This window comes from Trichechus manatus, unplaced genomic scaffold (genome assembly GCF_000243295.1).
Source record: "Trichechus manatus latirostris isolate Lorelei unplaced genomic scaffold, TriManLat1.0 scaffold00039, whole genome shotgun sequence".
In the NCBI taxonomy this organism is placed as follows: domain Eukaryota; kingdom Metazoa; phylum Chordata; class Mammalia; order Sirenia; family Trichechidae; genus Trichechus; species Trichechus manatus.
In genome coordinates this window covers 8,886,269-8,909,837 of record NW_004443975.1, presented here as the reverse complement: position 1 = coordinate 8,909,837, position 23,569 = coordinate 8,886,269, and the positions used below count along the sequence as shown (strand labels likewise).

The 23,569-nt window shown below is 33.6% G+C and overlaps 1 protein-coding gene across 5 annotated transcripts in view; it reads right to left on the bottom strand.

Moving 5' to 3' along the window:
• Window positions 1-23,569, bottom strand: part of CDC42BPA (CDC42 binding protein kinase alpha) — a 338,979-nt gene that overhangs the window by 51,424 nt on the left and 263,986 nt on the right. For 3 of the 5 annotated variants that reach the window (XM_004375875.3, XM_012555417.2, XM_004375873.3), the window contains 4 exons: window positions 21,373-21,478; window positions 20,793-20,941; window positions 18,932-19,023; window positions 14,522-14,595 (listed from right to left, as the gene is read on the bottom strand). In XM_004375875.3, coding sequence (XP_004375932.1) covers window positions 14,522-14,595; window positions 18,932-19,023; window positions 20,793-20,941; window positions 21,373-21,478 — 421 coding nt within the window. Of the gene's footprint in view, window positions 1-6,311; window positions 6,351-14,521; window positions 14,596-18,931; window positions 19,024-20,792; window positions 20,942-21,372; window positions 21,479-23,569 lie in introns of all 5 variants that reach the window. The other 2 variants (XM_023730922.1, XM_023730924.1) reach the window with 1 other exon arrangement.

The following is a 23,569-nucleotide window of genomic DNA, read 5'->3' as shown; positions in this document are numbered from 1 at the left end:
GGACTAGCTAGTGGGCTGGTAAACGCTATGGTAGCCTTTTGTAGTTTCCCACCTATGGCCTCTGGAATCCCAGCATTCCATGAAGCAGGACTTTTGGTGGGACCTACTAACACGGTCACCAGCACAGGCCTTAAACCTTTAGTTAGTGGATTCGGAGAAGAGGGGAAACGGCAACTGTCAGTGAAGCATCTAGCTACTTACCAACCGCTAGAGTATTTCAATGTTTACACTGATGTATATCAGCTGAACATCAGCTCTCTGTGTGTGGTGTGGCCAATTTCATTAAACTAGTAAGTTTTGTGAAGTGAGAGAGTCAGGTCTGAATCCCATCTCTTAACTCCAAATGCAGCACTCTTTTTGTTGTACAGAGCCATTACTCTGCAAAGTAATTTAACGATCATGGAGGCTAAGTTATATTATCTCCTTTCCTGACAGTGAGCTTTGATCAGGAAGAGGACAGAGAAAGAAAGAAACATGGGAGGCTCTGAAGACAAATTTTACCCAGCTCATAGTTATACTCAGGGACAGCCATGGAGAAGGTAGTTTAAATTATTAATCTGAAATATGACCCTGGTTTGGGAATAAGGCAGAAATGTCTTAGACTTTCTAAAAGTCTCCTCTTTCTAGTTTTTGTAAGATTATATAAATTGCAAGCTGAATAAGAGTCCATGCGAGAGGGGATTCAGTTAAAATGAAATTGATACGCAAAGCACTACTAATACATTTTACACGAATAAGAACTTAAAACTGGCTCAAATAATCGAAAGTTTTAAAGTCCTGACCAAGTAGGGGATTCGCTATATGTAAAAAAACTAGGTCATTTTAAGAAAAATTAAGTTTCTGACCTGTTACACAAAAACTTTTAGCCCTATTGTTTGATTGAAAGACATAAAACCAGAAGTTCCTGTGAGAAGGATAACGCTGTGAATAGGACTGAATAGTTAATATAGTGGCTTTGTACCTCTGGGTCCAATTAGTTTAAAAACTCTTCCAAAAAAGAGAAAGTTTGTTATTTCCAATTGTACTGATTAAAATTTTAGTGGGCCTGCTCTTTGAGCCACATGAACGCATGCTGACATAAGTTGAGCTTACCATTTTATACTTTCTTTTGCAGGAATTAGAATACATTGCCTCAAGCCATTTTACCACATGTGGTCCAGTAGTGTGTCAAAGTCTGTTTCCAAGGCTTCTAGAACCAATTGTGCGCATCTCTTCCCAGCCCCGAGTTCAGTGAGGTCACTTTAGTAGCTTGAAATCTGTCAGGCTATGCTTACAACATGGAAATTTGCAAACCCTCAAAATTAGGGCTTCCTTCCTGCCCCAGAGTTGGTTGTTAAAATATTTACCAGTACGTTTCATGACCCTGTGAAGATGTTACATATCACAGTGGGATATTAGGCAGAGGAAAGATATACCATCACAGCTTAATCTGTGACTGTACCAAGTAGTGACTCTTAAAGAACTCTTGAGGCTTTTAATACACACCTCTTGGCTCTTCTGAAGAATTATGGGCATGTGTGAAAGTATTTTTGTCCTAAGTAGTTTTTCACTCATCAAAACATGAAAGAAAACAATAGGAACGAGCATAGATTAAAAAATAATTTCCTTAGCTGAATGAGGTAAAAGCTGATTATTCAGAAGCGGAAAACACTTAAATAAAAAAAATAACCCAATACTAATTGTAATAAAATATAATAATAAAAATTACAATGATAGCTTTTTAGAGCTGATTCCCTTAAAGTAAAAATCAATTCCGCAGATTAAACAAAACCAAGTGAGTTTTTGTTAAAAAAGTTAAAAATAAGTAAAGATACTGTAAAATATTTTGAAATGGCATTAACTGGCCATATTAAAAATTTGAACGGTGCCATTTACAATGATACTCTGATTATTGTTTAACTGAAGTTGAAAAATTACCACTTTCTTTTCTAACATCTGTTTCTTATAAAGATAAGAAACAAATTTTGGTAAAAATGAGTAAACCCAAGGCAAAAATGTTTTGGATGTCAAACTTAAAAAAATTTTTCAGCTCTTTTAAAAGACTTTATAAGAAGTTACTATCTAATAACATTAAAACACTTCAATATTTTATTTCCTTTCTGAATTACTGCCAGTGTAAACAATATTTCAAAAGATGTTTAACAATAAAAACTAAAAAAATACTATACTACTTACACATTTTCTTTATCATAGTTTTAATTACCACCACCAGGACTGTGTTTTTAAAGATATTATTGATTTTAACTATAATTAAATGCTTACCAATGCGTTTAAAATCAATAGTTTATTCTATCCTCTAAAAAGCAAATAATTCTACTAAACTTTCAGAATACGCAATATCAGGATTTAAAGATAGCCCGAAATTAATTTTAATAATTAATTGGTAATGATTCAGTATAGTATGGCAGGAAAGCAAAAATCAGTTATTTTTATACAAAGTACTTTAAAACCTTCTAAACAAATGTAATCATTATTAATACTATATTTAAACCAAGTTTATAAATCTGTTATGAAAAATATTAAAGCATTATGTATAAGCAATGAATTGAATACTCAGTAAAAACTAAACTACATGATATAAATAACAGACACCTTAATTCAATAGTTGGGTTTACGATCATAGAAAGAATGACAAAAAGGGGAAAATGACAAAATCCAATAGCTAATATTTATTGCACTGTATACTCTGATATCCAAAGACAGATCTTGGAAACAAATCTTAACTGAACATGTAAGCAATATACTCAACATTTCTAAGCTGCAATCCACTGAGAAAAATAAATAAGGAATATCTTTATATAAATGATTTTTTCCCCGTATTTTGGGCTAATATTTTTTCCTAAGTAAACATACTTTAAGAAGTTATTCTAAGGAACAGGCATTAGAAACATCTACTATACTCCAGTGTCATTTTATTTCATGCTCTAATATTAAAAAGATGCAAGAAAACTTAATATCAAACTTTCAAAAAAGCTTATCAGCGGTATTGGACACACTGCCTAACACTGTCATGCAAAAAATCCGTAACATTCTCTGAATTTATTAAATCTTTCTGATGAATGATCCTCAAAATGTATTTTTAGAGTAGCACAGTGAAATAGAAAAGTATTTTTTTCAGGATCAGGCAACTGTCTCATTTTAGATGACCTACTTATCAAGAAGTCCTCAAGACCACCACAGTGGTCGTCTTATAAATAATAAAAATAACTGAAACCACTCATCTTAAATATGCATCAATGGGCCTTTTTTTAGGCCAAACAATAATTACAGATTTTAACAAGTAGCACCATTCTCATTAGAAATCTGGTTTTAAAGTAAAACATACCAAGGTTTTATATGGATTATAAGTGGCCAACTTATTTAAAAAAAAAAAAAGCTTCTATCTAATATGTTGTTTTGTATTGTTAAATATAAAATTCTAAGTTAACCCAGAAAAAAATTCAATTTTCAAAAGAATTTTCAGCTACAAGTATTTTAAGAAGCAACATGACAAATAATCCAATATTTAAACCTTTAGTGATATAATTTTTTCTGTTAATTGAGCTTATGATAAAAATGATAACAGTATTACAGACATACTGTACCATATGGAAAACGGTACATATAACATTTTATCATTTTAAAACAAATTACTGAAAGTTATGACTAGTAAAAGAAGTCCTGGTGTGCAGTGGTTAAGTCCTTGGCTGCTAACCAGAAAGGCTGGAAGTTTGAATCCACCAGCTGCTCCTTGGAAATCCTATAGGGCAGCTCTACTCTGTCTTACAGGGTCGCTATGAGCCGGAATCAACTAGATGGCAAAGGATTTGGTTTGGTTTAAGTGTAATCTTACTAGTTACAAATAATGTAACTTGTTTCTTTTTATGAAAATTGCTCCTTAAGTACTTTCAATACATTGATTTGAATACCTACTCTTCAGAATTAATAAATGTTACAAAAAACACATAAAAAAAAGCTAACCCCATGTTGGTTATTTATAAGTTCTGTTCTAAACTCTAAAGGAATAACCTGTAATGAGACATTCACTATAAGTGACAAAACTATGGAACTCTCCCTAACCGTCTGTATTCAGACATTAATAATACCATAAATAAATCTTTCTTATATTATGCCTAATAACACCATTTATAAAAAACGTAAGTATGCAAATGGTAAATGAGGCTTAATGGCATAGTAAAAACAAGAATAAACGTTTGTATGATAATTAACAGTCACCTAAAGAATTTTAAATTTATGAAAGTATTACATGCTTGCTTGACTGACAACATGACACATAGAATCGTATGTCATGTTATCAGATTCAAGGTCACTGTTAGGAATGGTAACTATCTGTGCCCTACTGTAATACACTAATATTTCCAGGGACTAATGAGGTTCCTCACTATTCCATTGAGACGTTTTCTATTTAACTGTTGAATAACTGGTAATTCTTCAATCATTTCCCTCTTCATTACCACTTTTCAGTGGCTGACTTTCTATTAGATACTTGACCAAGGAAAAACTGAAGAATGCCAGAAAGCCTGTCCACCTGTATTAAAAACATATATATATGATAATTATGTGTGTGTGTGTATATACACACACATATATATGATAATTTTAAGTCAACAGATTCTGGCTAAGGGTGACTTATTCATACTATACAGAATAAAGAGTAGGAACTTCCTAACAGTTATTTCCTTCAAAAATTTTTTCCTTATTTTAATATTCACAGATATGTTCCGGGTGGCCAACAACCATGGAACTCTATAAGGCAAGTGGGATGTTACTATCTATAATAAATTTAATCAGAAAAACAATACCTCTCTGAATTATAACCTTGTTCAAAAACAAGTAGGCAAAAATTCAGTGAATTTACATGCTGATAATTTGAACCTAATATAATTAAGCACACATATCTTAGTCCTCCCTTCTACAGGTTATATGATACTTTGGCTAACATATGATCAGACTAATTTAATAATTCCAAATACATAATGGTTTTGTCTACATGGTAAAAAAAAAAAAAATCAAGAAATAGTTGAACCAGCAATCTTTCATAAACGTCAGTAATTGGTTCGAGATTAGAGATGTCAGTTGAACTCACAGTGTTAATGGCTATAGCACTTGTAGCTGAACTGTTTATTCATTTTTAAACTGCAGTTTGAAAATAAATGCTATATAACTATTAATCATGTTTATTTTATAATCAGCTCTCTCCATCACGCCAGAAAGATAGGAGAACAGGAAGCAATGGGCCACTCTACTACTTTCCATGCCCTCTATAACCCAGAGAATTCCCTGATCTAGAAATTTCTAACCCAAGAATTCTGGATTTAAGATGTTGATCAATTCCAATGATCATATAAAGTTGACAGGTCAAAGTTAAAAACCTGCACCTATCACTGACACTCCTTTTTTAATGTTACCATTTTATATAATGTATGGAAATCAGAGCAAATAATCTCTGTTGGCCCACTGCTTCTCAACTGAGGAGTATCTATGTGTGTATACTGGTGCTGGAGTGGGGGCTGGTTTACAAAAATTTGAGACCATTCCATATATTAGATTCCCTACTCTGAACGTACCAGAATCTTGTAGGATGGGGTAGTGGATGGCCCATCTCAGATTGAGAAATACTGAGCCAGACTTAGCAAAGAAGATGTTTATGGTATGTTATCAATACATATATAAAGAATGTTACAAATATTTTTAAAATCTTGGAATTATCTTAGACTATAAAGGACTTAGTACATAGTCTCAAATCTATAAATATATTTAGGGAGCTTCCTTTGAACATAAAAAACAAAAACAAAAACCCCTCAAGATCTCTCCAGAACTGATTTACATAAAATTGTAGACAACAAGATGTCTGTGTCTCAAATCTTTTTTTAATTTTGCAAAATATGAATTATCATGTTGTCTTTCTACATAATTAACATCTTTAAGAAATCTCTACATATTTGCTTGTGTCAGATTCTTATTTAGAAACTCATTTACTTCATATTTGATCAATTTTGAAAGCCTACTTTAGGATTACTTTTTTTTCCAGTCAAAATATAAAAGACATCTTATCATTTTATTAGTTTAGTTGGTTACAGAAATTTATGTGAACACTTCTAAAGCTTTAAGGTCAAAGCCAAAAAAAAAAAAAGAAAAAAACCCAAACAAACAGAAAAGCAGAGCAGCGATAGCAGGAACAGCAGCACAAAACATGCAATAAATGTAGTAATACATCACAAAAATGCCAGCATGTTCTGCAACCACAGGCAAAAAGGATAGGAGGTAGGGCAGAAGGGGTAATGGGTACACAAAGTACAATCATCTCTTACACGTCTGCCTTTGCTAGCTGGAGTACAGGATGAAGAGCGCTTCAACAAAGAAAGGAGAATACTGTATGTTACAAATATTTATACACATTACACTCTCAATGACTTCTAGTGTATTAATAAAGTATATAAATATACAAACAAAGCCACATTTTTGGGTAGATTGAAAGTACACTTGTTTTCAAGAAAAACTGGTGGATAAGACAGTAAAAACAAAAAAACAAAACAGTTGCTCAGACTAGGTCTAAAGGTGATAATATAGTTATCATTGGACCATGCACAAACAATGACTCACAAAATAATGCTCCATACACAAGTGGTGGACAATTCCTTTTCTGGAAAGGTTTGCAGTGGTAAATTGAAACATACCAGAGAAAAAAAGGACCTAAATAATTCTGATTCAGTGCTGACAGGCATTTAACAAAATATTTAATTAACTGGCTTTGCTTCAACCATTTACCTACCAAGTTTTTAGTCTTTTCAAAGATGGCATTTTAAATACTAAGAGCTAAATTACAGCTTCAGAATTATTGATAATGGACTAAAACAAAAAGTTACTTCAACAATATCATCCATCCTGACTATACATTAGGCTTAGTCAAAAGAGGGACCTTCACTTTTCTGACATTAAAGAATTAAGTAAAAAAAAGTAGCAATTATCTCAAAATACTTTTCAAGTTTTTGAAACTTTCTGTAAACAGCAGAGTTTCTCAAATATGAACCATACCTACTTAAGTAATTTGTTATATGCAATCCAAACTAATATTTATTCAGAGTTTATGTCAAATATTATGCAGATATATGGATTAAAAGATAAATAGGGCACTCTGTGCACCTCCAAACAGTTCACACACTGGTAGAAAAGATAATATGCTAGCAACAACATGACAAACGCTATAACACATATATGTATATAAATATATATATATAAGATTTTTATGGGAACCTACAGGAGGGAATTTATAAACTGGGTCTACAAGAATTAAAGACGGTTTCAAACAAAAGTGAAAACTTGAAGGACGAGAAGCATCATTCAGAATTATCAGTTTTATTTTTACAATAACTCTGGCAGACAGGTAGACAGGAACTATTATTTCTTTCTACAGGAAACTGTAATAGAAGGTGACTTAACACTGTCCTAAAGAGTATGAGTCAGAATCAACTCAACAGCAATGGGTCTGGTTTTTTCTTTTTAAAAAAAGAGTTATTAGAAAATCAGGATTAGAAGACCTGCAGATTTCTAAACAAGCTTTTGTTCCTTATCCCAGTCAGTCTTCCATTATTAACACTAAAGTCTCCAAGTTCAAACCCGGTTACAGTCCCTTCCTTATTAACAGGAAGTACTTTTCTCCCTGTCCAAAATGAAACTCGTCGCTTTACCCGTTAAGCCTTTCAATAATTATCACACATGGGGCCGACTAAATCTAAGCCCCATAAAATGAATACAGTCACCCTGATTCTGATCCCTGCCTATGTCTTCAAACTCATTTCTCATCAACCCATCTCACCCTTTCCGCTTTCAGCAAACTGAACTGGAATCTCCCTCTGTTCCCCACCCCCACTTCCGACTAACTATGCTCTGTGTACCTAGCATATACTACATGCCCTTTTATGCAGCTCTACTTTTGTTTTGTTGACCAAACTCAGATGTGATGGTCCAGCCTAGGCAATATTTCTTTCAGAAAGCCTTTCTGGACCCTCCTGGTTCAGGTAGGTATTTCTCCTTTGTGCTTCGCGATATGCAGTCCATACCTTTTATTAGTGTATTTCCCATGTAGTATTATAAATATCTGTTTGTTTATTTGCCTTTTCCACCAGACTGTCAGATCCTTAAGGGCCAGAAATATCGTATTATGCTTAGCACAAAGCCTGTATATTAAAAAGTTCTCAATAAATGTTGAATGAATACTTCTGAACGGCCACATTTCTTATGGAACTTACCACTTTTCATGCTGCATAGTTCATAACTGTGTATTTATTTTTCCTATTAATAAGTATTTTGAGGTCTAGGTCTGTATCTAATTATCTTTGTATACAACATTGTGCACAGTATAGCACTACACATGTAAAATGTACTAAAATGTTTAACGTAGAGAAACTTTTATTTTTTGGCTATCCCTACTTCTTGACCAGAGTGTGCTAAAACCATGAAAAAGAGCATGAATAACTCAAAAGTAAATATGTTATCACTATACTAAAAACAAGTCAAAATGAACACCGCTTAAAATTATCTCTGAATATGAAAGACAACATATTTTCTAAGCTGGGATTGTTTAAAAGCTAATAATGATATGAAATTGCCATAGCAATAATATCCTACCTAGAAACCAGATATCTACATTTATATTTTTAATAGAAAAGCATGAATTTTACTTTTTCTTGATGATGCAATTAGAGAAAACCAACTAATCTGTCTCTTCCCTCACACATACACCTTCAAACACCATGATTTTCTATAAACATTGAAAATAGTTTTCATAGCAAACACTGAAAACCAGCAGTTTGTCTTAATATGTAATCAGATACCACTTAAAAACATGTATTTCATATCTAGGTCTATGAATTGCCACCAGAATTTTAAGGCTGGAATATGGAGGTAAGCACGCAAGCAGAAACCCAAGTAATTTATCTTACAGACATATAATTTGACTAACAGTTTTTAAGGTTCAGTTAATAAATTTCAAAGGTCTTATTTAATAGAATACCAGACATATGCACTATATAGTCATGTTTCTACCTAGACTGCCTAAGTATATTACAATATACAATAATATGTACATGTAATATACATATAATATACAATATAATAACTGCCAAATTGAGGCAGGATTGTGTATGATGAGCTTCTGAAGTGTGAGACCTTCAAGTTGGGTTGTTTTAAATATATCGATGCAGTTTATTCCTCAGATGGAGCTAGGCATGGCTTTGGCCATAGGATTCAAAAATCTTTACAATGCATGTTTTAAAAATCTGTCTTCCACTAACTCTCAATTATGATAAATTTTCCCCAAATACAGCTAAAACTATGCTGCCAAGCCTCAGATTTCTGTGATTGGTTATGATAGATGTGAAAGCAGATAAGGGAGAGAACAATGTTAAAAGCAAGAGATGCATGAAGGAAGCCAGGAGCCAGGGCTGAAATTAAAAATTTCAGGACATCTCAGCAATATTTTATATGAGGTCAAAACCAAGACTAGGACTCAGCCTGCCAACATTCTCAGCCTACTTGCTTCTCTTATATGCTAGAATATAAGAAATGAAAACAATAGTAGAAGAACAAGACAGAAGGTACTATCTCTATTTCTTTATGTCTAACCTTTATATGATACTGTAAAAACCTGTGAAAGCTGGAACATATGTAAGGTGGAAACCTGTCAGAGAAGGAAAACTCGAATATTTCCCACAAAAATGAACGACAGAAAAGTGGTAAGGCTGCACCCTGTCAAAGGTGGAAAACCTGTGAGACCTGGAAAAACAAATCAGTTCAATCAAGTTCTGGCTCTCATAGGTTTCACTGCAGTACTTTAATTCCTTGATTTACTCTTCCCTTAGCACACCAGAGTAAGGCAACCTCCAAAAAGCAGGTGGAGTATGTTCCCATTATGCCAGGCAAGTGAGCAGTTTCAATTTTTGTGAACTGGTCCTAAATGAATATAGAATTATAATTTAATAAAACTTGAAACTTACCTCGTACATATTTAATATTCTGACAGTATATTTATTAAATATAAAGAATAAGTAGTTCATTTATAGGACTACAATTAGTATTACCTTTAATGTAGTCAAACCAAGATTTTTTGGTTCAGTTGAAAAGAAGAAAATGAACTGAACAAAGTAGGAAGTTGCTACAAGGTTGATCTGATGACCCGTGGATCTGTTACCATCAGGACGAAGGAAATGGATGGGAGAGAAAAGTGAGAACTCCAAGCTATGGAGCTTCATTTGCCCTTCATCCTGTTTGTTAGCTGGAGAATAAGGTTGGCCCTAATATGGATTATCAAAGGCAGTCCATGATTGGGCATGTGGGTTTGGGAGAAAAGATGAGGGTAGAAGAGAAGGTAATTTCCACAGAAGGGATCCTGGTATCTGTTTTACTGCTTTCTTAACACCTCATCTGGGAGTGCCTTACCATAGAGACTACCTAATCAAAGTGGTCTCAGTTTCCTTTTAAATTAACTCAAATCCCTTTTTATCTGTCCTAAAGAATGTCATACATAACCCCTTTATCACCACTTCCCTTCTCCCCCAAAGAGAATCCTAGTAAGTTACTCTTTTGTGATAAATAATGGTTAAAACTACTTGGCTAAACATTTTCCAAGTTCTTTTCTCCTTTAAAAGTCAATGACTCTACATGTAGGAAAGCTCAAATGCCTAAGTGCTCCTGAGTTACAGAAGCAGAGCGTTGAGAATGTATTCTGCTTTACCTGGTTGCCTTCATCTTGTTTTCCCAGGGGAGAGGAAGGGATTGGTGCTACATATACTCCTTCTCTTCTTATACATGTGACTTAAAAGGAAAACATCCTGTTCTGAACATCTTTCATAACTGCCAAAAATCCCAGTATTCATTTGATTGCTGAATTAACAGGCAAAAACATATGGTATTGTTTTAAATAAATAAATCATAGTTATAATAGGCCTGTGTGGGAGAGAGTTAAGAAGAGAAGTAGAAGGTAATTTTGGAGGAGAAGATGCACCGGTGGAAAAGCTTTGAATAGTCAGAGGGCAGCTTGAAGGCATTGGGCTCCCCGGCAAGAGGGAGAAGGTAAATGACATGTGAACACCAAAGAAAACTCCCTTTTGCTTAATGCTATTCTTATTCCTCCTATTCCTACAGCTTCCAGCTACAGTCAAATTTTAGGTCTTCAATATAATCTTCCTCCTTTCTACAGCAATGAGACAGAAAACAGAATAGAATGACCAGATGGATGCTTATTATGGGTTAGTTAAACATTAGAGTCCACTTACTGTACTCTTCTTATTACATTTATGCACATGGCACACCAGTCTAACTAGTATGGCACATAAGAACAATCAAGATTTGATTCATTCCTTAAAAATCCAAATGCCTAGCAGAAAGGAAGCTATAGAACTTGAGTTTTATACTAAATATCATGGATGCTGAACCCAAGCATGCCAGAGACAGAATTCTATTATTCAAAACATCGTTCTACTTTGACTTTGTGGATAAAGTGGATGATAACTCTGGAAAGGATGGTCATGGCTGTGAACTACGACGAGAAACAAAGAGGCTTGTGCCATAAAGTATAAATTGAGAATATAAAATATTAAAAAGTGGGAGATCACTGCTGGCCTTCCTCTTGACAGATAAAAATAATTTCCCACATTGTAATAAATTGACAATTCCAGAGAAAAGTATAGAGTGATTCATACTGGTGGTGGGTGGAAGGCTCAATGGTGAAGAGCTAAGAAAGTATCAAAATGAAACTGAATTGATGGGAAAAAGAAAAAAAAAAAAAAAAAGGAAATAAAAGAATATAGTAAGAGAGGGGAATCAGCCTATTAACAGTAAGCAAATAATAACCAATATCAGTGAGGGCATTACACATATTGTTTCTTTAAATCCTCAGACAACCTCATGAGATTGGTGCTATTATCATCCCTATTTGTCAGATGAGCAAACTGGGGCACAGAAGGTTAGGTGATTGCCCCAAATCATATACTTAGAAAGTAGTAGAGGCAGGATTTGAACCAGCTTATGTGTTTAACCAATAAATTGAGAGAATGGAGCTTAGGAAGCAAATGAGGGAATACTACATCTTTTAAGAACGAGGGCCTGACTCACAGAGATTCAGGCAGCCTTTGTGAACGCAACCCCTTTTTACTTTTTTGCCAGGAGTTCCTTTACACTGCTGTGGGAGGAAAGGGGATGGAGAGAAGAGTTTGTTAGAAAGAAAAATGAAAATGGTTTCCTAGTGGAAAGAACAATTAAAATAATTTACTCAAATTTCTTTCTATTCTGTGAATGATATCTGTATGGAAATACCATATTGAGTGTTTTAATATACTGAACACCAGATTATAACATGCAATATCATTGTACATAAAGACAGTTCTCTTTTTAACACATTGTAGAATCCACCAGAATAAATTCTTTATCTCAAGAATAATAAAATAGTTTCCATTTAGAAGCAAAATATACACACTTTGGTATAACTATTTTAAACATATAAAAATCACTTTTTTTGTTAAATAATAACAAATATTCCAAATCAAGAGGTTCCTATAGTAGAAAATTGTTCTGTATAGACTTCTGAATATAATACATATTCTATTTAACAAAACATAAGAATAAACATTTAAAAATTTTTCCTTGGTTTTAAAAACAGTTCAAATGTATTTGAACCCACTTTATTTCCCGATTTCTGAAAAGAATGAATTTTAAACAGAATAATAAAATGCCTTACAACAAGGATTATTATGCTGTTTAATGTGGAATAAAGACAATGTATATGCCAGGCAGTTCTATAAAGAGAATTAATGACATATATTTTATAAGAACTTCTAAATTATTAAATCTATAGAATTAATTCAGGAGAGAAAATGATAATGCAGTCAATTTATAGTATATATATTAATTAAAATCACTTTCCATCTTAGAAGAGAAATTCTGTCAGCATTAAAAATTGATCTGTACTCTATTATTGTGTAATGATAAAACATATTAGAGAATTTAATAACGAATAACCTTTTCTGATTACATCAGAGGATTTATTTTTAAGTAACAGAAATTAAATAGTAAAGTGCTGAAAAGAAGAGGGGAAAGTAAAATAGAAATCATCATGAAAAAGAAAAATGAGCAGTTATTTACATATAGAGTGACAAAAATCAAATAAGCATCCTGGCCTTCAGAAATGTTTACAAAGAATGGAAATAAAGAGATTCTCTGATGGCCAAATTATTTTTCAAAGTATATTTTTTACTTTATTATGCTTAATGATAAACACTTCATTATACTTGAGATAAGAAAGAAGCACATTTTGGCCCACAGAAAAATTCTGAAGTGTGATATTTCTAAAACTGACTGCATTACTGGGAAATTCTTCAAATCAATTCACTGATCTCTTTTACTGAAGGATGCATGGGTTTGAAAAATCAAAGACTTACGTCATCCAAAAAATCAATCAGTGAAGATGAGGAAGAAGAAAAGGAATCCTATTTAAAGAATACAGCAATAAAAAAATAGAAAATATGGATGAAGCAATTTAATAAGAACAAATAATAAATCAAATATTTTGTAAAACAATTGAAAGGCAAATGACAATAATTCAAATAAATGAGAAAAGCAGTCACTGTCATTGTTTCTCAAGAAACTCAGAAATTTATTATTTTGAAAGTGATTTTTTTCCTTTTCCCAAAGGAATGAAATATAATTTATATACTATGCTCAAAATTTATTAAAATGAAGCTCATGGCAAATCATTAATAATCAAATTAAATGTAAGCACTTTAGAATGTAACAACTAAAAGTAAGCAACCCTGCTTCTAATTCTTCCCACTAGAATGTAATAAGCTCTTTGACGAAGAAACACCGCTGTATCTCCCACACCTAGACAGTGTCTTGCAAAGAGATACACAATTATTATCTGTTGAATAAAGATATGATCACTAACTTAAAGTTTCTAAGACAAAAATATACCTGGTATCACAAAATTGATTTTTTTCAGCAAATCATTTAAGTTTCAAGGAATGACAAAGAGTCACATAATCACATTTCATTATTAGGAAATCTGCCTAATAAAGCCTATGTAATACTTTTAACAAAAAACATTTCTTACTGTATACTTTATAAAAAAAAAAAAAAAAAAGAGCCAGCAATGCCCTATTGCGAACTTGGACGTTTTCACTTGCTTTTTGACTCTATGCTTTGGATTAAAAAGAAGTGTCAAACTAATTTCAAAAGTTGGAATCTATTCTGTGCTTACTGTTTCTTAGGGGAGGAGATAAGATTGCTTTTAAATTTAATAATGACTCTGATGTTTAAGACCTTTCTTAGACGTTTTATTAAATATATATGTGATTATAATTTACATAAAAATGCAGAACATATTCCTTTCCTAATATGTTTTTGTTTAGGTAAGATTCTAGGTCCTCTTATGTGGGATGTGATAAAGGTGTTATTGCAAATAAATTTTAAATCACAAAGTGAGTTCTAAACTGAACCAGAGAGGATATTTTAAAAGTTTAGTACTTACTTCAAATTGATCCCCATCGGTAGGCGTATTCAAAAATGCCAAGAAAGAATGCTGTGAGTCTTGGTGCTCTATACCTAGAAAACAGCAGCAACTTTTTTTAAACTAGAACGATTAAAATTAATTTTCATGGATAACCTTTCCTGTCTGAATCTATTAAAAGCTGTTCACAAACTACTGTATTTCAAAGATGATCAATATTACTAACTACATATTTAAAAAACTAAATATACATAAGTGTTTCTTGAAATATAACTTTGTAATTAAACTACATCAGCTCCCACGAAATACTACTTGTTCTTGAGTTACTTGAGTTCTTTGGTTTCTTTTCCTATATGTCACTGCTGTTGGTTGCAGTCGAGTTGATGCTGACTCATGGTGACCCCACGTGTGCACAGCAGAACTGTCTCATAGGGTTTTCAAGAAGCAGATCACCAGCTTTGTCTTCTGAGGCACCTCTGGGTGGGTCTGAACAGCCCACCTTTTGGCTAGTGGTGGAGCACTTAATCATTTGTGCCACTCAGGGACTCCTTTTGCCATACAGTACATCATAAAAAAATACATTACATCTTTTGGTAGACTTGAGAGAATTAAAAAAATAGAATTTAAAAAACGTATATCTTAGTTTTCTAAGTGAATTTGTCACCAAAAAGCATTTGTTTTGAAATACTCTTACCAAGCATACAGTATGTACTGACTAATATAAATAATCTCTTGTAAGACAGAAATTTAGTGATAAAAAAAAAACTTAATTATGAAAAAACTTGTGTGAAGGTATTAACCTGATTCAAGGTATTGTTTTAAAATTGACAGAATGAAGAATCTAAACCCTAATTTTTCTCAGATGAATTTAAAAAATGTCATGCACATCTCTTGGCTATGGTATTAATTTTAGATGCATAATTTCCAAAATAACTCTTAAAACATGCATATAGGGACATTCAAACACTAGAGAGGAAAAACCAGAAACAACCAAGCACAGATTTTTTATTTCCAGATCCTTAGCAACTGGCATCAACTGTTATCATCGTTAGGTGCTGCCAAGTCAGTTCTGACTCACAGCAACCCTATGTACAATGGAAGGAAACACTGCCCAGTCCTGCGCCTTTCCCATGATCATTGTTATGCTTGAGCCCATTGTTGCAGACACTGTGTCAATCCATCTCGTTGAAGGTCTTCCTCTTTTTCGATGACCCTCTACTTTACCAAGCATGATATCCTTCTCCAGAGACTGATCCCTCCTGATAACATGTCCAAAGTATGTGAGACATAGTCTCACCATCCTTGCTTCTAAGGAGCACTCTGGCTGTACTTCTTCCAAGACAGATTCGTTCGTTCTTTTGGCATATTCAATATTCTTCGCCAACACTATAATTCAAAGGTGTCAATTCTTATTCAGTCTTCCTTATTCATTGTCCAGCTTTTGCATGCATATGAGGTGACTGAAAACACCATGGCTTGGGTCAGGCGAACCTTAGTCTTAAAGGTGACGTCTTTGGTTTTTAACACTTGAAGGAGGTCTTTTGGAGCAGATTTGTCCAATGCAATGCATGTTTGATTTCTTGACTGCTGCTTCCATGGGTATTGACTGTGAATCCAAGTAAAATGAAATCCTTGACGACTTCAATATTTTCTCTATCATGATGTTGCTCATTGGTCCAGTTGTGAGGATTTTCATTTTATGTTGAGGTGTAACCCATACTGAAGGCTGTGGTCTTTGATTTTCATCAGTAAATGCTTCAAGTTCTCTCCACTTTCAGCAAGCAAGGTTGTGTCATCTGTATAATGCAGGTTATTAATGAGTCTTCCTCCAATCCTGATGCCCTTCTTCTTCATTTAGTTTAGCTGCTTGGATTATTTGTTCAGCATACAGACTGAATAAGTATGGTGCAAGGATACAACCCTGATACACACCTTTCCTGACTTTAAACCATGCAGTACCCCCTTGTTTTGTTTGAACAACTGCTTCTTGGTCTATTTACAGGTTCCTCATGAGCACAATTAAGTGTTCTGGAATTCCCATTCTCTGCAATGTCATCCATAATTTGTTATGATCCACACAGTCAAATGCCTTTGCATAGTCAATAAAACACAGTTAAACATCTTTCTGGTATTCTCTGCTTTCAGCCAGGAACCATCTGACATCAGCAATGATATCCCTGGTTCCACATCCTCTTCTAAATCTGGCTTCAATTTTTGGCAGTTCCCTGTCAATGTACTGTTGCGCCGCTTTTGAATGATCGTCAGCAAAATTTTACTTGTGTCTGATATTAATGACATTGTTTGATAATTTCCACATTTGGTTGGATCACCTTTTTTTGGAATAGGCATAAATATGGATCTCTTCCAGTCGGTTAGCCAGGTAGCTGTCTTCCAAATTTCTTGGAGTAGACAAGTGAGCACTTTCTTCCTGCATCTGTTTGCTGAAACATCTCAATTGGTATTCTGCCAATTCCTGGAGCCTTGTTTTTCGCCAATGCCTTCAGTGCAGCTTGGACCTCTTCCTTCAGTACCGGCATCAACTAGTTACATGCTTTTCATGTTACTCTCTAATAATAAACAAAGTTAGGACCCACTGGGTGGCACAAATGTTTAAGTGCTGGGCTACTAGCTGAAAGGTTGGCAGTTTGAATCCACCCAGTGCTGTCTTGGAAGACAGGCTTGGTGATCTGCTTCTGAAAGGACACAGCCTTGAAAACCCTATGGAGCAGTTCTACTCTACACACATGGGGTTACCATTAGTCAGAACTGACTTGATGGCAACTAACAACAACATCTTAGTTACCAGGTAAGGCTCTATGTTCAGAAATTCATTCAGTCTGTAAATATTTATGGAGAGCCTATTATGTGCCAGGTACTGACTTAGGTACTGGGGATATAACAGTAAACAAAGTAGAAAAAAAAAAAAATCCTTGTCCTCATTAAGTATACATTATATTAAAGTAGTATAAACATGATGTCATAACATACAGTGAAATTTTATTATTCTGCAGTATTCAAAATACAAATACAAGGCTATAGATTAACATGCGTTCTTAAAGCAGTCTGATAATTTTTTTCAAGTTTACATCTATTCTAAAAATGGTGCAGTCAATGTCACCTAGTGTAGTATTCTGCATTGGTCTTTTTTCTACACAAATTGCCTCAAAGACTGCAGGGCCTCCATGTCTTATGTATTCTTTTCCCTCTTCTCACTAAATAATGTATACCCCTTCCCACTCTTCATGAATTAAAACTCAGCTTGGTTCTTGTTTTAGCATGGATGGCTTGTACCCCTAATCTGAGTTCCTATGTACTTTTTCTGGGTTCCTTACCTTTTCCTGGTCATTAAATTCACTCAACAACAATTTACTGAATATCTACATTTAATGACTTTTCACGTTAGCTCCTTTATGTGGCTACCCTCTGCACTCCACAATTTTAACAGCAGTTTCAGAAACTCAGCTCCTTTACCGCACATTGTGTCGCAGGGCTAGGGAAGGACAGGGAAGCACTTAGGCACAGCAGAAACCCACTGCCTAACTCAACATTCAGTCCTTTGTCAGGAAAATGAACTTCTAATATCTGCCTAGAAGATATCCCTTCATTAAAAAAAAAAAACAAACATTCTGAACTTCTTTTTATTAAATCTTCACATACTTAATGCTTATTATTATGGAAGGAAAACTTAAGAAGTTCATGTAATAGAATCATCGAACAATTTTGAGTTAGCTTTCACATTAATGGAAAAACGCTCAAGTCAAGTTTTTAAGAAAATGGTAATAATCTTGGGAATTTCCACAGGGTAAGCAATCTAAGAATCAAACATGGAAGAAGATACTGAGATGCCAAAATAATTCTTCCCTACTGAATTGACTTTTAATACTGAAGCAGATTAATCTGAAGTTATTTCATACATTATTTCCTCAACTACTCTGAGAGTGAATTACCCCCAAGATTATGTACATTTTAGGAATATAAGAAGTGCTAGTAAATACTTATTTAAGTATCTTTACCAGTTCTTACAGTTAACACACTCTGTCATTGTCAGAGTAATTACCTCATACTATAACATTTGAGAATATGATAAAATATATAAAATTTTCTTTTCAATTACTAAACTATTATTCATGAAATAGTCCATGACACTGAAAAAACAGTTAAACTTATGGCAATGTGACTTTTTCTGTTACTATGAAATCTTAAAACAATGAATATTAAACAAAACAAAATGACTCAGAGAACAGTCTACCAAATGTGTGTGTGCTTAACACATACAATACATATATTAAAAAATGAAAGAAAAAAAAATGAGCGCCAGAATTGCTTATGTGAGCAATTCTCCAACCTATACAATAAGTTGACTGTTACATAATAAAATGTACTCATAGCAGAATAGTAAGTCCTGATTGATGCAAACACACGTTCCCATACCCTTTTCAGATCTAAGCTCTTCAGTGTCCTTTATCAGGTGTTCGATTTCTGCTAGCAGTTCCAAGTTCTTCTTCTCTGAATCTTTTAGTTTACTTAAATAAAGGACAAAAAAAAAAAAGTCATTAATTTTAATTGTTGGTTAGTGAGCCACCTTGTTTGTAATTGGACTTATTTTGTTGAAATGTCAAGATAAATTGAAAAAAATAAACCCACTGTGGATGAGTCTATTCCGACTCATAGAGACCCTATAGGACAGAGTAGAACTGCCGTACAGGGTTTCCAAGGCTGTAATCTTTATGGAAGCAGACTGCCACATCTTTCTCCCATGGAGCGGCTAGTGGGTTCAAACTGTTGACCTTTCAGTTAGCAGCCGAGTGCTTAACCACTGGGCCACCAGGACTCCTTCAAGATGAACTAGGGGAGGGGAAATCCAGCCTGTCATCTCTCTTTATGTACATAAAGGTTTACTGGAACTCAGTCGTGCTCATTCATTTGTGTATTGTCTATGACTGCTTTTCCACTACAATAGAAGAGTTGAGTAGTTGTGATAGAGACTATATGTCCTCAAAGCCTAAAATATTTACCACCTGGCCCTTTATAGAAAAAAGTTTGCTGATCCCTGAACTAAATTATTAAATTAAAAAGACGCCATAAAATCAAAAGTTAATTTTAGAATTCTGTTAAGAGTTCTTTCATAAGGATCCATGAAAGTGGAGCAAATACATGAGTAAGTTCATAATTTTCAGTGTGACTTGTATCTTTGATTCATGAACAAATGTGTGTCTTCATATGTCTGGGGCATATGAAGAAAGATCATACCTATTCCAAATTACAACACAGAAAATGACATTCAGCACTTTTTATGCTGGGATCATTCATATTCTCCAGAAAAAGCTTTCTTCCCTTTTCACTATCACACAAGCCTATTTAAGCAAAGAATATTTAATTTATGTCTCAATTATTTACAGCAGAAAGTTTATAATTCAACAGGGGTGCCATGAATCTGACCTCTTATTTGATCCAAAACATTAATGACTGCAGTTAAGGACTAAGACTTCTCACCATTAAAAATTGAATTTATGGCCTTATATTTCTTCTCATAAACTCAATGCTTTCGGAATCTTTGGTATTTCAAACAGCAAATGGATTTTTATAACTATATTTTCATTTGTGACTTGAACTTTGCATTGTTCCTCTATATCACCTATATTGACTTATTGTTGAACCATGTTTGTAACTAATCCGATTATGATTATCATTTTATCATTTATGCATCCAGAGTATAATTTGCTCTATTCTTGTGATAAGAATTGAATGAATGCATTCATTAGCTAAATGCCCCAGAGATTCTGGAATGTACTTTTTAAAATACACATAAGAACATGAAAAACAATAATTGTAATTAAAATACATTACATTATTATGAAATTTACCATCAACAGAATCTTCATTGTAAAAGGTCTATGGTAGAGGCTACAATTTTCAGATCACTGTACTGTGTTCTGACTATATGTTACATTTTTATACTAATGTAGTGTTCTTGAACATGAAAGACTTTTGGTTTAATAAAATGAAATTTGAGAATCAACTAAATGTACAAATAAGGGGAAAAGTTAATAATGGTATATTAATTAATACTGTTAATTCCACTTTATGAAGAAGCCAGAGAAAAACAAAGCTGTATTAAAATCCCATCACTAGAGATACGAGTTGAAAGCAGCTATTCATTTTCAAATCTTTATAACTTTTTATGGTCTTTTTTTTTAAGTGATAGGCAGGAAATTAAACATGTAATTTCTCTTCAAATATTTTTTGACAAACTTAGAAATTATTCTAGTAGTACTATATTATTAAATCTTACCATTCTGTTATGATGTTAGATGCTTTAACTTTATTCAGCTCTTCTTGAATGGCCTGTTTGGCTCTTATTTCTGCATCCAGAGCTGACTGCAACTCCAATCTAGCTGACATATCCAGTTTTGCAAAACGACGCATCTTCCAGGGCATATCCTATGAAATAATATGACTATGTTTTTAGCTCCCTGTGATTTTATTTTTAACATTAAAATTTATTAATCGAAGTGAATTTGGGAGCTACGCGAAAGCACTGTCTCTCTCTAATAACAGAATACAACAGAAATATTTTTTATGAAAATATATTATTTTTCATTAAATTCAGAAATAATTGTAAAAGACACATACAAAAGAGTTCATTTTTTATAGTTATTACCAATAATGGCTACTCCTACAAATTACAGTTAAGTAGCTATGTTTAATGTTTTCCTAACCTGAAAAAGACCTGGGCTAACGGATTTCTCATGAAAAAGTTTAGCGTAGGCTGAAGCCCAGAAAAACCGATATGAGTAATCAGATTTTCACTTTTGTTTTTGAGCCTTCTTTTTCTAATATGATATGCCTCCATGCAAAATGGCAGAGCTTACTGTTGCCCGTGTACCCAAGCTGGAATTTCTTAATGCTTCCAATTCTTCAGTCATTTTAGAGGCTAAGGCCTGAAGATATCCTCGGGCATCCTTTTCATCACTGACCCTAAAACATATATAAAAAGATAAAGTACAGAAGCTAAACAAACAGAAACACTCCAATGAGATATATTTTAAAGCTTCATACAGACATAGTGATAATAAAAATTTAAAGATTTTAAAAAATATCTTCTTTCAAGAGGCCTATTACAATACTATTACCTGTCAGCAAGTGACAAGAGGTTTACTGAACTGTGACCCAATGCAGTCGAGAAGACATCTACTCATAGTGACCCAACAGGACAGAGTAGAACAGCCCCATAGGATTTCCAAGGCTGTAATTTTTATGGAAGCAGATTGCCACATCTTTCTCCCATGGAGTGGCTTGTGGGTTCGAACTGCCAATCTTTTGGTTAGCAGCCAAGCACTTTAACCACTATGTCACCAGGGCTCGTTACTGAACTGTGAGTTATCTACAAATTAAAGCTGGCGATGTTTAGAAAAGAATGAGATACTAATCTGATAAACTGGTAAAATTTCACTCTTAAACCACAGGATTAGTACTCTTTTAATTTAACATACATGCATGTACACGTGCGAGAGTGTACACACGCACACCCACAAAGACAGACACACACAATAATTTCTAAAGAGGACTACGATTTCCTGGTAACTGGATCCTGATGTAAGCACGATACACCCTTCATAAAACTGAAGTATATTAAATTCAGGAAGTTTAGTTTAAAATGGAATATTTTGCCAATATTAGGCTTGTATGGTAATAAATACATACAAATGTTTTCTGAAATGATCAGTAAAATATAAATCAAAAAGAAAAGATTAAAGTCCACAGAAACTCAGTTTCTAGTTTTACTGTTTTAAGACCATCTAGTTGATGCAACTATCACGATTTTTGATAGAAAAGTTTTCAAATTATATTCAATGAGACAACAAAGTTCACATTTCAGAATTTCTCAAGACAAAGTCTGCATTTGTTACACCTCTTCCAAAACACAGAAGGGCAGGGTGGGGTGGGGCTGGGGATTAAGAAGCCCCAGGATATGAAAATCTACAAAAGAAGGTCTTATCTCAAAAATATAAAAACCTTTGGTATATAGGAAGCCATAATTGCACTGAGAAAAAAAATGGACTTGAACTTTGCAATGCTCAGGAGTGTATATTAATATACTTCTGGGAAAATGATTTGCCTTTGTACAGGCTGTTTGTTTTCACAGATAAATCCATGCTATTGAAGCTTTGATGAAAGTATATCTCTGGTAAATCAATATGTATCTGTGATGCATACAACAGACAGGTTTAACTCTTGTGCCTTGCTTCAGCATCTCTTAGAATTTAAAATCCCAAAGAGTCAAATTCATATACAGCTATTTACAGGGGGTTTGATGCTCTCAGATGGGAGTGTTTTGGAGTTCCAAGCAAAAGAATCTATAAACAGAAGCAATAAAACCACTCTAAGACGTTGCCCACTCTAGTGATAGTTACATATTTTTAGGCACTATGTATATGTACATATTTTTATTGTCTTTTAAAGAAAATGTCTTTAGAAAATATTTTAAGAAAGTCTGTGTAGTATTGGGGCTGTTTCCTTCTAAAATTCTTTAACTTTTGGACATCACAACTAACTGCAATCTTTTCATTTAACTATCCAATCTATAGTATAAAGAATAAATGGAGACAGAGGAAGACTGTCTTTTTATAGAGTACAAAGAAACACACTTACATAGTAACAATGAGGAAAACTGTATTATCATTTAAATGGTCAAGCTAACAGGCCTCAGCTAGTGCTGGTTTAGTGTCTACCACAGCTCAGAGATCTTGGTTTATACAAATTTCCAGGAACTTGTGAAGTCTATTGTGTTTTATTAACTTTGGAAACCAAATAACTTCTTGTAAATCGCTTTTATGTTGTTTGAAATTATGACAAACAATCTCTTTTTTCTAAGTTGGCTTTTTATTTACATGTTGAACATATTCACATTCCCTTACCACTGTGGTGTTCCACTAATCCCCAACTTTTGATTAAACTCATGTCTCTTTTTCTTGGCTACATAGCATTACTGAGGAGAGTGAAAAACAAAACAAAACAGACTCAGTTGGCTACAAACTCTTGCCATTATTTTAAGTTTCACGGGCTCTA